This window comes from Trichechus manatus, unplaced genomic scaffold, assembly GCF_000243295.1.
Source record: "Trichechus manatus latirostris isolate Lorelei unplaced genomic scaffold, TriManLat1.0 scaffold00200, whole genome shotgun sequence".
Taxonomy (NCBI): domain Eukaryota; kingdom Metazoa; phylum Chordata; class Mammalia; order Sirenia; family Trichechidae; genus Trichechus; species Trichechus manatus.
The window spans coordinates 1,467,307-1,485,378 of record NW_004444136.1 but is presented as its reverse complement, the minus strand read 5'-3'; the positions used below and the strand labels follow the sequence as shown (position 1 = coordinate 1,485,378).

General features: G+C 39.5%; 1 protein-coding gene across 5 annotated transcripts in view; it reads right to left on the bottom strand.

Moving 5' to 3' along the window:
- Positions 1-10,555: 10,555 nt before the first annotated feature.
- The window catches only part of ERCC6 (ERCC excision repair 6, chromatin remodeling factor), a 100,131-nt gene continuing 92,614 nt past the window's right edge, over positions 10,556-18,072 (bottom strand). For 4 of the 5 annotated variants that reach the window (XM_023742099.1, XM_004387949.2, XM_023742100.1 and 1 more), the window contains 3 exons: positions 14,431-14,635; positions 13,796-13,874; positions 10,556-12,647 (listed from right to left, as the gene is read on the bottom strand). In XM_023742099.1, the coding sequence (XP_023597867.1) occupies positions 12,225-12,647; positions 13,796-13,874; positions 14,431-14,635 (707 nt within the window). In that variant the 3' untranslated portion in view covers positions 10,556-12,224. The remainder of the gene's footprint in view (positions 12,648-13,795; positions 13,875-14,430; positions 14,636-18,072) is intronic. The other variant, XM_023742101.1, reaches the window with a different exon arrangement.

Below are 18,072 nucleotides of genomic sequence, written 5' to 3'. Positions count from 1 at the left end.
CCATACAATCCAGCAATCCCACTCTTAGGAATATATCCTAGAGAAATAAGAGCTGTCACACGAATAGACATGCACACCCACGTTCACTGCAGCATTGTTCACAATAGCAAAAGGATGGAAACAACCTAGATGCCCATCAACAGATGAATGGATAAACAAACTATGGTACATACACACAATGAAGTATTATGCAATGATAAAGAATAATGATGAATCTGTGAAGCATCTCACAACATGGATGAAACTGGAGGATGTTATGCTCAGTGAAATGTCAATCACAAAAGGACAAATATTGTATGAGACCTCTACTGTAAAAACTCATGAAAAAGTTTATACACAAAAAGAAACAATCTTTGTTGATTATGAGGGATGAGAGGGGTGGGAGGGGAAAATACTAAATAGACAATAGGTTAAGTGGTAACTTTGGTGAAGGGTAAGACTTGGGAAGCCAGCACAACTTGTACAAGGGAAGGTCATGGAAGCTCCATAGACACATCCAAACTCCCTGAGGGACAGAATTGCTGGGCAGAGGGCTGTGGGGACCATGGTCTCAGGGAACATCTAGCTCAACTGGCATAACATAGTTTATAAAGAAAATGTTCTACATTCTACCTTGGTGCATAGTGTCTGGGGTCTTAAAAGTCTGTAAGAAGCCATCTAAGATATTCCACTGGTCTCACCCCTTTGGGAGCAAGGGAGAATGAAGAAAACAAGATAAAAGGGAAAGATTATTTCAAAGGACTAATGGACCACAACTACTACAGCCTCCACCAGCCTGAGTCCAGTACAACTAGATGGTGCCCGGCTACCATCACTGACTGCTCTAGATCACAAGAGAAGTTCCCGGACAGAGCTGGAGAAAATGTAGAACAAAATTCTAACTCACAAAAAAAGACCAGACTTACTGGCCTGACAGAGACTTGAGAAACCCCAAAAGTATGGCCCCCGGGTACTCTTTTAGCTCAGTAATGAAGTCACTCCCGAGGTTCACCCTTCAGCCAAGATTAGACAACCCCATAAAACAAAATGAGACCAATGGGGCACAACAGCCCAGGGACAAGGACTAGAAGGCAGGAGGGGACAGGAAAGCTGGTAATAGGGAACCCAAGGTTGAGAAGGGAGAGTGTTGACATGTTGTGGGGTTGTTAACCAATGTCATAAAACAGTATGTGTACTGTTTAATGAGAAACTATTTTTTCTGTATACCTTCATCTAAAAGAAAAAAAAATAAAAAAAAAATAAAGATGGTAGAATCCCATTTGTGTAAAGCGCATATGTAAAATAAACCTGCTGTAATAAAGACTCCAAAAGACAGTGGTTTAAATGAGTCAGAAATGTATTTCACACTCAAGGAACAGATCAGAGGACAGCAGCTGAAGACTGGTCAATTTCTACATCCTGAACACCTGATTTCTATCACACTTCCATTGGCATCCCAGTCAGTGACAGGGAAAATGTCAAGTGGAGTGTAACCTCAGTTCCTTATTTAAAGGCTCTATGTGTAAGTTTTTCACACGTCCCATTGCCTAAAACTTACTCAAGCGGTCATAACTAACTGAAAGAAAGGTGGGAGAGTCTTTAGCTGAGCCGCCATGTGCCAGGGCAATCTCATAGTTTTACTAGTAATGGGAGAAGGGGAAACAGACATTATGGCAGCAGTCTCTGCTGTATGTATTGATGCCTGTAAATGCCTAGAAAATAGCCTGCAAGAATACACTCCAAATAGTATTTACTGCCAGAATAGAAGATTGGTGTGGGGAGGCAGAGTATTCTTTGAAATTTTTTACAGTAATGATATATTCATGAATTAAGGAATTTAAAAAATGCAGTATATTTAAAAGTTTTTTATTTGTAGCCTAATACTGATAGATATTAAATACAGTAAATCTATCTACATTGTACAAAGTTTTTAAAATTCCAAAAACTAGATTTCATCTAAATGTGTAAGTCATGCTACATTGCTAAAACCATTAAAGTATTTTCCATTAAGTCCCTCAACCAGGGAGGCATGATGACAATGTTTACAGATATCCACGTGGAGACACAGGCAGAGCAACGATCTACCCAAGGTCTTGGCATGTCAGTGGCAGAGCCAAGTCAAGAACTGTGATGAGGACCACCTGCTCTTCCTGCATCGTAACTTTTGACAGTATTTTTTACTCGAAGAGAAGATTACAACTTCTCTAGTTCAACATAATTTAGATTTTAGATAATATAGAGTAATAATTGCATATGATGTAATAGAGTAATAATTGGGTGATAAACCCTTCATACTAGTGAACTGGATCAGTATTTCACCCCAAGAACATGGGGGTACAATTTTCTTATCAGCTGAAAATTACAACAAAAATTTAAAAAAAAAAAACCCAACTTCCTAGAAACAAAACAGTCATTAATTTTGACTGCCCTTGAGCCGAGTACTCACATTTAGGATTTACTGACTTGTTAAAAAATCCCTACCATTAGAAGAATTCAATCAAAAGGTGGGAAATGCAGAACAGAATTTCAAATTCTCATGGACTCCAGACTTCTTGGAGCCACGAAGGTTGGATGAACCCCTGAAACTACTGCCCTGAGATAATCTTTGAACCTTAAACCAAAAATATCCCCTGAAATCTTAAAATCAAGCAACAGTTTAGCTTATCTAGTAAAAAATGTCTGCCTTGAGCATTACGGTCTTTTAAAAACTACCTATATGGGACCAAATTGGTATCAGTGACTCTAAAGATTAGACAGGAAACTTAGGGGGCAGTGAGTTTATGTTAATGGGGGAGGAACAACTCAGAAAAGGAGGGTGAGAATGGTTACACAACTTGAAGAATGTAATCAACGTTACTAAATCGTACAAGTAGAAACTGTTGAATTGGTGTATGTTTTGCTTTGTATATTCTCAACAACAAAATTAATAAAACTATTAAAAAAAAAATCCCTTGAAGGCGGGGCCAAGATGGCGGAGTAGTCAGACGCTTCCTGTGGTCCCTCTTACAATAAAGACCCGAAAAAACAACTGAATCAATTATATATGACAATCTAGGAGTTGTGAACATCAAAGGCAAAGTTGAGGATTCAGAAGAGTGGCAGGGGGATGGAGAGATGGTTTGGAAGCAGCGAGGAGTTGTCAGACCTGGCCTGGCGGGAGCCAGCACCCTTCAGGCTGGATAGGCTGGCGTGTGTGGTGAGGCAAGCAGCGGCGCCTGTGAGGCATTTTCCACATTGGGAGAGACCGAGCAGCAGAGAGTCTACTCACGCCTCCAGAACCAGTGAAAAGAGGCACTCAATTGGCAAAAGTACATGCGTCTGACCTACCACGCGGATCAAAAAACATCCCCTTTGGAAAAAACCTCTTTCCCACTTACCTGCCCCCTCCCCACTCTGCACTGGGTCCCGGACCGGCTTCAGTGATTGCTGAATCCCCTGGGGTGGAAGTAGGACCCATCACAAGCCCTGAGCCATTCTCCCAGCCTTGGAGAGGAAACAAATTAACAAAGACGGAAAAAATAATCTGCCAGCTCCCCTAAGCAGGGAACTCAGGGTGGGCACAGCTCCTTTGCCAAGGCACAAGCATAAAGATTCCACAGACTTTGAATGCTTTTCAGCCCTGCATAGACCTGAGTGGACCCACTTCACAGCATAGGTCCTCATTACCACAGTACAACAGGGTATATTCCTGAAGCCTAATTTCAACTGTATCAGCTATAAGGTGGAGTGGCAGATTTGTGACATTTGACACTGCTCTGCGCATTAAGCAGGGTCCTCACCTACCCCCATTAGGGGCCTGAGGGCTGGTGGCTCCACCCATGCCACCTAGCCACCCTCGACAGGGGTCCAAGAATAAGTGGTGCCTCCCAGTCCTTACAGCCAACAGCACTGGGTGCTCATAGTCCAGCTGCAAAACCCACCCACCTATGCACTGTAGAATACAGGGACACGCTTTCCTCCCAGACACTCAGGGTCAGCTGTCAACTCCGTGTTGCTCAGTGTGTGACCCCCTACTGTAGCCAGATACCTGTGCCTATACCAATCACCCCTGCCTGTCTAGGACTATAGGTGAAAGCTTGCACCACACACTTGGTGACCAATTCCCTGGACACCTGAGCTGAATCCATACAAGAAAAGTAAACAGACTCCTGGGCTCACATACGTAGTAACAGATCTAACCAACTGGTGACAGGACTTTAGACTTCAAAAGTGCCAATAATCAAACTAGGTCATACGAGCAGCCTATATGGGAATATAAAAACCAAACAAAACAAGAAGCTAGGACACAGTAAGCAAACATAAAATAAATAAACATAATAATTTATTGATGGCTTGGAGACAACAGTCAATACCAAATCACATAAACAGGCAGACCATGAAGGCTTCAGTAAGCTCCCAAAACAATGAGTCAAGAAATCTTATGGAGCAAGAAAACTTCTAGGAATTACTGGAGGTAGAATACAAAAGATTAATATACAAAACTCTTCAAGAGATCAGGAAGGAGATCAGGCAAATGCAGACCAAGCCAAGGAACACACAGAAAAAGCGACACAGGAACTTAAGATTAGAGAAGAGCATAATGACAAATGTAACAGGCTGGAAGAATCCATAGAGACAGCAATCAAAAATCCAGAAGACAAACAATAAAATTTCAGAATTAGACAACTCAATGGAAAGTCATAGGAGCAGAATTGAGGCAATGGAAGTCAGAATTAGCGAGACTGAAGATAAAGCACTTGACACCAACTTATTTGCGGAAAAATCAGATAAAAGAATTAAGAAGAATGAAGAAACCCTAAGAATTATGTGGGATTCTATCAAGAGGAATAACCTATGAGCAATTGGAGTACAAGAACAGCGAAGGATAATAGAAAATACAGAGAGAATTGCTGAAGATTTGTTGGCAGAAAACTTCCCTGCTATTGTGAAAGATGAGAAGATATCTATCCAAGATAGTCATCAAATCCCACATAAGGTAGGTCTCAAAAGAAACTCACCAAGACATATTATAATCAAACTCACCAAAACCAAAGATAAAGAGAGAATTTTAACAGTGGCTACGGATAAACGAAAAGTCACCTAAAAAGGAGAGTCAATAAGACTAAGCTCAGACACCTCAGCAGAAACCATGCAGGCAAGAAGGCAAAAAGGAAAAAAAGGAAAAAAACTGCCAGCTAAGAATTATATATCCAGCATAACTGTCTCTCAAACATGATGGTGAAGTGAGGGCATTTCCAGATAAACAGAAGTTTAGGGAATTGGCAAAAACCAAACCAAAAATAAAAGAAACACTAAAGGGAGTCCTCAGGTTAGCAAATCAATAACATCAGAAAACAACCCAAGACTAGAACACAGGACAGAGCAACCAGGTATCAACCCAGACAGGGAAGTCACAAAAATAAATTAAAGCTAAAAAACTGAAAATAGGGAAACAGAGACATTAATAAGTAAAAGATGACAACATTAAAACAAAAAAGAGGGACTAAAAAATGTAGTCATAGATCTTTCATATGGAGTGGAAGACAAGGCAATATAAAGAAATAAAAGACTGGTATAAACTTAGAAAAATAGGCGTAAATATTAAGGTAACCACAAAGGAAATTAACAATCCTATACATCAAAATAAAAAACAAGAAAAATATAAAGACTCAGCAAACACAAAATCATTAACAGTGAAAAAGATGAAAATAAAAATGACTCAGCACAGAAAATTAAGTGGAACAAAGAAACTGGCAACACACACAAAAAAGACATCAAAATGACAGCACTAAACTCATAACTATCAATAATTACGCTGAATGAAAATGGACTAAACGCACCAATAAAGAAACAGAGAGTGGCAGAATGGATAAAAAAACACAATCTGTTTATATGCTGCCTACAAGAGACACACCTTAGACTTAACGACACAAACAAACTAAAATTCAAAGGATGGAAAAAAATGTATCAAGCAAATAACACTCAAAAAAGAGCAGGAGTGGCAATATTAATCTCTGACAATATAGACAAATTAAAATCTATCACAAAAGATAAGGAAGGACTCTTATATAATGATTAAAGGGTCAATACACCAGGAGGACATAACCATAATAAATATTTACGCACCCAATGACAGGGCTCCAAAATAGATAAAATAAACTCTAACAGCATTGAAGAGAGATAGACAGCTCCACAATAATAGCAGGAGACTTCATCACACCACTCGGTGAAGGACAGAACATCCAGGAAGAAGCTCAATAAAGACACAGAAGATCTAAATCTCACAATCAACCAACTTGATCACATAGACATATACCGAACACTCCATCCAACAGCAGCCAAGTATACTTTCTTTTCCAACACACATGTAACATTCTCTAGAATAGACTGCATATTAGGCCTTTAAGCAAGTCTTAACAGAATTCAAAGCATCAAAATAATACAAAATATCTTTTCTGACCATAAAGCCATAAAAGTAGAAATCAACGACAGAAAAAACAAAGAAAAAAAATTAAACACGTGGAAACTGAACAACACCTTGCTGAAAAACTACTGGGTTACAGAAGAAATTAAGGATGGAAAAAGAAATTCACAGAATCAAATGAGAATGAAAACACATCCTACCAGAACCTTTGGGACACAGCAAAGGCAGCACTCAGAAGTCAATTTATAGCAATAAATGCGCACATCCAGAAAGAAGAAAGGGCCAAAATCAAAACATTAACTCTACAACTCGAACAAGTAGAAAGAGAGCAGCAAAAGAAGCCCTCCGGCACCAGAAGAAAGTAAATAATAAAAATTAGAGCAGAATTAAACACAATAGAAAATAGAAAAACAATTGAGAGTTAACAAGACCAAAAGCTGGTTCTTTGAAAAGATCAACAATATCGATAAACCACTGGCCAAACTGACAAAAGAAAAACAGGAGAGGAAGCAAATAACCTGAATAAGAAATGAGATGGGCAATATCACAACAGACCCAACTGAAATTAAAAGAATCATAACAGAATACTATGAAAAACTGTACTCTAAAAAATCTGAAAACCTAGAGGAAATGGACAAATTTCTGGAAACTCACTACCTACCTAAACTAACACAAACAGAGGTAGAACAACTAAATAAACCCAAAACAAAAGAAGAGATTGAAGAGGTAATAAAAAAACTTCCAACAAAAAAAAGCTTTGACCCTGACGAATTCACTGAAGAATTCTTCCAAACTTCCAGAGAAGAGTTAACACCACTACTACTAAAGGTTATTTCACAGCACAGAAAAGGATGGAATACTTCCAAACTCATTCTATGAAGCCAGCATAACGCTGATACCAAAACCAGGTAAAGATACCACAAAAAAAGAAAATTACAGACCAATCTCCCTCATGAACATTGACACAAAAATCCTCAACAAAATTCTAGAAAATAATTCACCGTGATCAAGTGGGATTTATACCAGGTATGCAGGGATGGTTCAACATTAGAAAAACAATCAATGTAATCCATCACATAAATAAAACAAAAGACAAGAACCACATGATCTTATCAATTGATGCAGAAAAGGCATTTGACAAAGTCCAACACCCATTCATGATAAAAATTCTCAGCAAAATAGGAATAGAAGGGAAATTCCTCAACATACTTAAGGGCATTTATATAAAGCCAACAGCCAACATCATCCTAAATGGAGAGACTTTGAAAGCATTACCCTTGAGAAAGGGAACCAGACAAGGATATCCTTTATCACCACTCTTACTCAACACTGTGCTGGAGGTCCTAGCCAGAGCAATTAGGCTAGAAAAAGAAATAAAGGGCATCCAAATTGGAAAGGAAGAAGTAAAAGTATCTCTATTTGCAGATGACATGATCTTATATACAGAAAACCCCAAAGAATCCACAAGAAAACTACTGGAACTAATAGAAGATTTCCGCAAAGTATCAGGATACAAGATAAACATAAAAAAATCAGTTGAATTCCTCTACACCAACAAAGAGAACTTCAAAGAGGAAATCACCAAATCAATACCATTTACAACAGCCCACAAGAAGATAAAATACTTCGGAATAAATCTAACCAGAGACGTAAAAGACCTATACGATGAAAACTACAAGACGCTACTACAAAAAACCAAGAGAGACCTGCATAAGTGGAAAAACATACCTTGCTCATGGACAGAAAGACTCAACACTGTGAAAACGTCAATTCTTCCCAAAGCAATCTACAGATACAATACAATCCCAATCCAAATTCTTATGGTATTTTTTAATGAGATGGAGAAACAAATCACCAACTTCATGTGGAAAGGGAAGAGGCCCCAGGTAGGTAAAGCATTACTCAAGAAGAACAACGAAGTGGGAGGCCTCACACTACCTGATTTTAGAACCTATTATACTGCCATGGTAGTCAAAACAGTCTGGTTCTGGTACAACAATAAATAACTAGACCAAAGGAACAGAATTGAGAATCCAGACATAAATTCATCCACCTATGAACAGCTGATATTCGACAAAGACCCAAATTCTGTTAATTGGCAAAAAGACAGTCTCTTTAACCAATGGTGCTGGCATAACTGGATATCCATCTGCAAAAAACTGAAACAAGACCCATGCCTCACACCATGTACAAAAACTAACTCAAAATGGATCAAAGACCTAAATATAAAATCTAAAATGATAAAGATCATGGAATCAAAAATAGGGACAACGCTAGGAGCCCTAATACATAGACAAACATTATACAAACTGTAAGTAACAATGCACAAGCACCAGAAATTAGGTAACTGGGAGAGCTCCTAATAAATCAAACACTTATGCTCATCAAAAGATTTCACCAGAAAAGTCAAAAGACAACCTACAGACTTGGAAAAAATTTTTGGCTATGACTAATCAGATCAGTGTTTAATCTCTAAAATCTACCAGATACTGCAAAACTTCAACAACAAAAAGACAAACAACCCAATTAATAAATGGGCAAAGGATATGAACAGGCACTTCACCAAAGAAGACATTCAGGAAGCTAACAGACACGAGGAAACGCTCACGATCATTAGCCATTAGAGAAATGCAAATTAAAACTACAATGAGATACCATCTCACCCCAACAAGGCTAACATTGATCCAAAAAACGCAAAATAAATGCTGGATAGGTTGTGGAGAGACTGGAACACTTATACGCTGTTGGTGGGAATGTAAAATGGTACAACCACTTTGGAAATTGATTTGGCACTTCCTTAAAAAGCTAGAAATGGAAGTACCATATGATCCAGCAATCCCACTCCTTGGAATATATCCTAGAGAAATAAGAGCCATTACACAAATAGATACATGCACATACATGTTCACTGCAGCACTGTTCATGATGGCAGAAAGACAGAAACAATCTAGGTGCCCATCAACGGATGAATGGATAAACAAATTATGGTATATTCACACAACGGAATACTACACAACGAAAAGGAACAACGATGAATCCGTGAAACATAACATGGAGGAATCTGAAAGGCATCATGCTGAGTGAATTTAGTCAGTCGCAAAAGGGCAAATATTGTATAAGACCACTATTATAAGAACTCAAGAAAAGGTTTAAACACAGAAGAAAGCATTCTTTGATGGTTACTAAGGTGGGGAAGGAGGGAGAGGCATATTCACTAACTAGATAATAGACAAGAAGTATCTTAGGTGAAGGGAAGGACAACACACAGTACAGGGGAAGTCAGCACAACTGGACTAAACCAAAAGCTAAGAAGTTTCCTGAATACAACCAAACACTTCGAGGGACAGAGTAGCAGGCGTGGGGGTCTGGGGACCACACTTTCAGAGGACACCTAGGTCAACTGGCATAACAAAGTTTATTAAGAATATGTTCTGCATCTCACTTTGGCGAGTGGTGTCTGGGGTCTTAAAAGCTAGCGAACCGCCATCTAAGATGCATCAATTGGTCCCAACTCACCTGGAGTAAAGGAGAATGAAGAACACCAAAGACACACGGAAAATATTAGCCCAAGAGACAGAAAGGGCCACATAAACCAGAGACTCCATCAGCCTGAGACCAGAAGAACTAGATGGTGCCTGGCTACCACCACTGATCACCATGACAGGGAACATAACAGAGAGTCCCTGACGGAGGAGAAAAGTGGGGTGCAGAACTCAAATTCTAGTAAAAAGACCAGACTTAATGGTTTGACTGAGACTGGAGGGACCCCAGAAGACATGGTTCCCGGACTCTGTTGGCCCAGAGTTGAAAACATTCCCGAGGTCAACTCTTCAGACAAAGATTAGACTGGACTGTGGGACATAAAATGATATACGTGAACAATGTGCCTCTTAGCTCAAGTAGATACATGAGACTAAATGGTCAGTTCCAGTCCATAGGCAAGACGAGTAGGCAGAGAGGGTCAGGAGGTGGTTGAATGGACACGGGAAATCCGGGGCGAAAAGGAGAAGTGTGCTGTCACAGAATAGAGAGAGCAACTAGGGTCACATAGCAATGGGTGTATAGATTTTTGTATGAGAAACTGACTTGAATTGTAAACTTTCACTTAGAGCACACACACACACACACACCAAAAAAAAAAAGGAAAAAAAAAAAAAACCCTTCCATGACTTCTAGATAATGACAGAAGAATAGAGAAAAATAGTTTCCTCCCGTAATATTAAAAGAATCCAACTAAAAGAGAGAGGAAAAAGAAAAAAGAACAAGCCAGAATCTAAAAAAAGAAACAGAATATTCTGGTGGGAATCTTGACTCCTGACTAGGCCGTATCTTGTCTAAAGGGAGTGATTCTTGGCACAAACGATTTAACAAAATCTCAGAACAGAAAAAGCAAACCCCAAGCCCTCCATCCCCAGCACAGGCAACCGCGTGGCAACTCCTCCTCATCCCACCCCAGGCCCTTCTGTCCGGTCTCAGAGAAGAGCAATCGGAAGATCTGAACACAGCTGCCCACTTTAAGAATGAGCAAGATATAAAGAAACGACATGACAGGAAGGCAAATGTAATACAGAAAAAAGGATAGTAAGCAAGAGAAAACATAATCCAAGAAACAAACAAAATGTGTATGACTGCTATGGAAATTTAAGGAGTACAATGAATTCAAGGAAACAAGACTTCAAGGATGAGATGATAAAATAGCAGTAGGAAGGAAATCAGCAAAGCAAGACTAAGAAAACTGAAGATCAAAACACCACCATCACAGAACTATACACACACAAGCAACATCCAGAAATGAACCGAAAATCAAACCACTAACACAGGAAAGGGTCACAGTGAATGAAAGGAAAAAGAGAAGAAAGCAGTTAGAAGGAAGACCACAGGTAAGGAGAACAATGATGCTCTAATATAAAATAATCAGCATCCTTAGCAAAGTAAGCTCAACGAATAAACAGAAAAATTTCAAAGGTATCTATCAGCATTTAAACACAGAGGAGAGGGATGCCAGTCACCCCATGGTAACGATGGTTACGTCTGGGCTGTGAGTTCTGGAGTGATGTTAGTGTGTGTGTGGTGGTTGTTTTATTTGTACTTTTTGGTTCTGTTTGAATTTTTTTTTTATAACTCATTTCTTTTTCCTAAAACCAACAGTGACTACAGGGGGAAAAGACACCCTTTGCTTAAAGTAAAGCCAGTGTAAACTGAGTACTTTCTGCCAAACACGTGTCTTGCCATTTATGACCAAGCTACTTTGTTTGTTACTAATGAGATCTGTCAGTTGAACAGTACCTTACAAGGAGGGTCGTTTAAAGGCAATTAGTATAATCAGATCTGATCCTTTCCTTAGTGGCAAACAATAAATTTAAACATTTAAAACTTATACATCAAAATAATGCTTCTATCAGATATTGCCGAACAGATCTGACTGAATATAAGACATGTTCTTTAGCACCAGTATAAACAAAATTCTTGAGACTTCTCTGTTTTACTAACTTGTGAAAGAGCAGCAATGTGCTCCCTGATCACCTCTTTTAGGTGAAGAACAAATGTGTTCCAAAGAGTAACTGTTAGGTCCCTAATTTTTGACATAATTCATAGTGGAAAAAAAAAAAAAGAAAGAAAAAAATCAATTCAAGAATTTTCTACTTTACTTAACATTATTCAAACTTCTAAGTTTTGGGGGAGAGTTTCTTCTTCCTTAAAGTTTTAATTATGAGGTAGTCATCGCTCAGAGGAAACATCAAGTGCAGCCAACTTCCATTGCCAAAAACATGAAATCACAAGATTAATAATTAGAAACTTCCATTATAAAAAGTCAACCAGAAGTTTTAGAAAGGAATGTTAATCAGCAGTACTCTGGCTTAAGTTTCCAAATTCCTTCACCACCTGAAGTTCTATGAAAAGTGCAAAGATTTCTCAATAGTTCTCGAAACACACAAGACTGTGATGCTGATAACTTGGACTCAAACTCCTGCAGGATCTCCTGGGTGCTGGCCTGGCCATCAACACGGGCCTGAAATGCAATGAAGTTTCTCATTTCTACCAAAAGGTCATCATGTTCTGTGGCAGAGGGCTGAGGGGCAGAAGCCTCAGGAAGAGACACATTTTCACTTTCCAAACGCTCTGGCAAAATCAGGTGGTTTCTAGCTCTCATTTTAGCCAAGAGTGATGATGAAGTGGGAGCCCCGGACAGAGCGTCTGCATCCTCTGCTTTTCCACTAAAATGCTCGGGAACATTATCTTTTTTCTCCTTCTTCATAGCGCCATCCTGGAAAAAGAAGATAGTGGTACTGATATGTTTAATTTCTAATTTATGCCCCCAATTACTTCCCCAAAGGCTTTGAAATGCCATGAAATATATACATGTGGTCAGGGTAGTGAAGCTAACGGAGAAAGGAATGAGAATCCATCTAATACAAGGGAAAGAAGGAGAACTAAGAACTAAAATCCACTAATCATAAAAGAACATTTACCTAAAAAAAAAAGGAAAAACTAAAATATTCACTTCATCATCATTTTGAAGGGAAGACAGAGAAGTAGGTAGGCCTGGCTCCAAGCAAGGGTCCAGGGAGGACAGACTCTCCGGGAAGCACAGACCACCTCCTGTCTCTGTGCTCTTCTCCATCTTTCCTCCTGATGGCGCTGTGCTAACCTAGGCACCATGGAGGAAGGCACAACAGCCTGGCTGTACTTACTCTACCTCGCTTTTAAAACTTCTCACTCTTTCTTACCTATGCTTCATAGATGTTTCCTTAGAACAACACAAATCTGACCCTGAAAAGGTCTCAAACCCTTCTCCTAAAAGAATATAGAAGTCAAAGAGGTTCTCTATTCCTAAATGTGCTCATATTGATCTAAGATTAGATTCTGGTAGTTTTTTTTATCACTAACATAAACCCTAGGCAGAAAAGACCAAGGAGACTCTTAAATGATGAGGCTCTGCCTACTGGGCCAGGTTCAGGAGCACTGCTGCTTGCGGGAGCACTGGCCCTCGGGGGAGCGCTGGCCCTCGCTGGAGCACTAAAGGTGTGCAGGGTGCTGTGGAACAGAGGAAGGCACTGCTCCAGCTACTACAAAATTATGGGTGACGACATTCAAGGTGGTTTTCTGGGTCTTCATTCTACAGAGCGTATCGTCTCTGATGCTGGCACTTCACCTCTGGTCATGGCACGCTGCACTGGCAGCGACCCACATCACCTACGTATCTTGGATTAAAGACTTTATCTTTAAGGAAGTTAGCTGGTCCTCTTAGATTCACGTGGAAGTGCTTCCTAACTCAGAGCATACACCAATATATCAGGGTGTCGCTATGCCATTGACAACCATGCTCCTGTGACAGCGGGAATCAGGTAAAATTTCAAGGCATTTCAATCAAGCAGGTCTCACTCATGCAAACACACACGGCTACCATATTACCTGGCATTTCTCTTTTAGAGACGGTGAAGAAGGACGCTGGACAGAGAAGTTAGACTTCCTCTTCTGACCAAATCTGCTCCTACATAAGGAGAATTACAGCAGATACAATGTTCATGTTTGCTTCTGTGACTTAAGAGATCAAAACAACCTTTCAACAACTAAACTCGTCCTGGAAAAACTTTCATCCACGAGCTTCTTCTTTCCTAGCCATGGCCTTTCCGTCCTAGCTCTTTAGATTCTTCCCCTTTACTCTCCTTGGAAATAACCGCTGCATCTCGGGGAGTGACAACCACTCCATGTCCTCACTCAACATGTGATGGAAATCACCCTCAAATCCTAGGTAGAAAGATTACTCTAAAAGGGCATACTGAAAACCAGAGTAATTATTGATTGTTGTAAACTGGCTAATTGTCTTATTAAAGTTTAATGATTATTCTCTATCTCTATTTTTAATGACACCATCTTCTACTTCCCTGGCTCGTCCACATCGGGCTGATTAAAGCTCAGCTCACAATCCTCCCTGAGGATTTTTCTAGGCTTTAGATACTCGAGGGTAGGCAGCCACACCTGCCTCGACTCTATCTCAAGCATGAACATCTGGCCTTCTCACAGGCACCGGGGTAGCAATCTCTTACTTTACTCCCGCTGGCGCACCAGAAATCCCCCGCTGGCCTGTCCAGGTGGGCACTCCGGATGCTGCTCCCAGACACTGCTGACGAGACAGCCTCAGTGTTTTCAAGGCGTCCTGGGCCACTCGCGTGGCCTCGGCCTCCACCAGCATATAATCTGCGCTGGCTCCATCCATGATGGCATCATGCTTCATAACACTGTGCACGCCGACTAACAAAGGAAAGAGCACAAGCCACATTTCCGTTTGTATAAATACCATCATGCTTTTCTGTAATATTCTATTGAGTTGTGATGGAGACTAATGAATACTTTTCACTGCTATTTACTGAGTGATGGCATGACCCAGGAACTTGACAAGTGCCGTTTCTATTCACCTCACCACCACCCTATGAAGTGGAGTCTATCACTATCCCTGTTTTAAAGACAAGCGCACAGTGAATCAATCAGCCAGGGTCCCTTGCTCCAAAGGTGGCAAAGTTAGGATTCCAATCCACTGCTGGCTCAAGCCTGTGTACTCTCAAACTGAGTATTTTTCCATATAAAAGAATTTTCCAAATACTGTAATTGAAGCCTAACGCTTTAATCACAACTTTAACATTTAACCTCTTTCCTGCTGCTACCTGGACATTTTTAAAGGCTTCTATTAACAACCTCTTAAGGGAGAGATGCAAACTGAAATTATAGAATTTGTAAAACATAATGATCATAAAAACACACCATATCAGAATCTACAAGATACTTTTAGTGCAGTGATCAGAGGAAAATTCATAGCCTAAACACTATTGATAAAAATGAGAAAAAAAAAAATAAGTGAATTAAATTTTCAACTGAAAGTTATAAAAAGGACAAATTAAGTCAAAACAAAAACAACAAAAGCCCAAGGAAGAAAGTAATAAAGATAAATATAAAAATTAATGAGCTAGAGAAAAAAGCAACCATGGATCTAATAAATCAAAATCCTGGTTTATTAAAAAAAAATGTATATATATATATATATATATACACACATACACATATATATAGCCCTAAAAGTTGTTTAATTTCACTCATAATAAAATAAATGCAAATCCAAACCCTAATAAGATGCTATTTCTCACCTATCAGACTGGCCAACATTCAAACCATAACAACACACTGTTCTGGCAAGGCTGTGGGGAACAGGCAGTCTCATACACTGCTGGTGATAATCTGATACAAACCTTATGGAAGAGAGTTTGGCATTATCTAAAAAAAAAAGAAAACTACGTATGTGTTTACCTTTTATCTCACTTCTAGGAATTTCCCATGAAGATATATTTCCAATAATACAAAAACATACAAGCATGATTGTTTATTGCAGCGTGGCCTGTAACTGAAAAAAGCTATAAACGATCTAAATGACTATATGTGAATAAACCATAGTACATCCACATAATAGAGTGCTCTAGCTATAAGAATGAGGAAGCTCTCTATGAACTAATATGGCGATTTCCAGAATACGTATGTATATTGCTACCTTTTGTGTTTAAGAAAGGAAAAAACACATGTATCAGTTTATTTTCTCTCTCTCACTCACACACACACACACACACACACACACACAGACACACACACAGACACACAGACACACACACACCCCCCAAAACCACAGAAGGGATAAATCCAAAACTCCTGAGACTGATTACCCCTGGGGGCTGGTAGGTGGGACTAGGAAGGATGGGGTTGGGCTGGGAGAGTTACATATCTCTGAGAATGTTATATATAGTTTTACTTTTGTAACTATGTTAATGCTTCACATATGCCCCCCTAAATAAAATAAAATCAACAAGGATGGGGTGGGGCCCTAAAAAGAACACAAACAGAAAAAAATGAACCTAACTATAGTTTAAATGGATAACACCACAATGAAGGGGGAGAAGAACCCACCCAAATAACTCTAGACAGAGTATTTTGACTATATACTCCACCACGAATCTGTCAGTTTGTTGTACTGTGGCGGCTTGGGTATTGCTGTGATACTGGAAGCTATCCCACTGGTATTTCAAATTATCAGCAGGGTCACCCATGGTAGATAGGTTTTAGTGGAGCTTCCAGACAAAGACAGGCTAGGAAGAAGGACCTGGTGGTCTTACTTCTGAAAATACTGGCCAGTGAAAACCTTACGAATAGCAGCAGAACGTTGTCTGATACACTGCCAGAAGATGAGCCCCTCAGGCTGGAAGGCACTCAAAACATGACTGGGAAAGAGCTTCCCCCTCAAAGTAGAGTGGACCTTAATGATGTGGATGGAGTCAAGTTTTCGGGACCTTCATTTGCTGATATGGCACGATTCAAAATAAGAAGAAACAGCTGCAAAGATCCATTAATAATCGGAATGTGGATTGTATGAAGTATGAATCTAGGAAAATTGTAAGTTGTCAAAAATGAAATGTAACGCATAAAGATGGATATCCTTGGCATTAGTGAGCTGAAATGGACTGGTACTGGTCATTTTGAATCAGACAATCATATGGTCTACTATACTGGGAATGACAAACTGAAGAGGAATGGCATCACATTCATTGTGAAAGTAACATTTCAAGATCTATTTTGAAGTACAGCACTGTCAGTGACAGGATGATATCCATACTCCTACAAGGAAGACGAGTTAGTATGACTACTATTCAAATTTACACACCAACCACTAATGCCAAAGATGAGAAAACTGACAATTTTAAAGAACTTCTGTGGTCCGAAATTGGTCAAACATGCAATCATGATGCATTGACGATTGGAATACAAAAGTTGGAAACAAAGAAGGATCGGTAGCTGGAAAATATGGCCTTGGTGATAGAAACAATCCCAGAGTTCACATGATAGAATTCCGCAAGACCAATGACTTATTCACTGCAAATACCTTTTCTCGACAACATAAACGGTGACTATACACATGGACCTCACTGGCTGGAAAACACAGGAATCAAATTGATTGTATCTGTGGAAAGAGACAATGGAAAAGCTCAAAATTGTAAGTGAGAACAAGACCAGGTGCCGATTGCGGAACAGATCATCGATTGCTCATATGCAAATTCAAGTTGAAGCCAAAGAAAACTAAAACAAGTCCACGAGAGCCAAAACACAATCTTGAGTATATCCCACCTGAATTTGGAGACCATCTCAAGAACAGATTTGACACACTGAATGCTAATGACTGAAGATCAGTTGAGTTGTGGAATGAAATCAACTATATTATACATGAAGAGAGTAAAAGGTCATTAAAAAGACAGGAAAGAAAGAAAAAACCAAAATGGATGTCAGAAAAGACTCTGAAACTTGTTCTTGAATATCGAGTAGCTAAAGCAAAGGGGAGAAATAATGAAGGAAAAGAGCTGAACAGAAGATTTTGAAGGGCAACTCGAGAACACAGAGTATTATAATAAAACCTGCAAAGACCTGCAGTTAGAAAACCAAAAGGGAAGAACATGCTCAGCATTTCTCAAGCTGAAAGAACTGAAGAAAAAATTCAAGCCTCAAGTTGCAATTTTGAGGGATTCTGTGGGCAAAATACTGAATGACGCAGGAAGTATCAAAAGAAGGTGGATGCTGAGTGAAATAAGTCAATCACAAAAAGACAAACATTGTATGAGACCTCTATTGTAAAAACCCATGAAAAAGTCCACACACAAAAT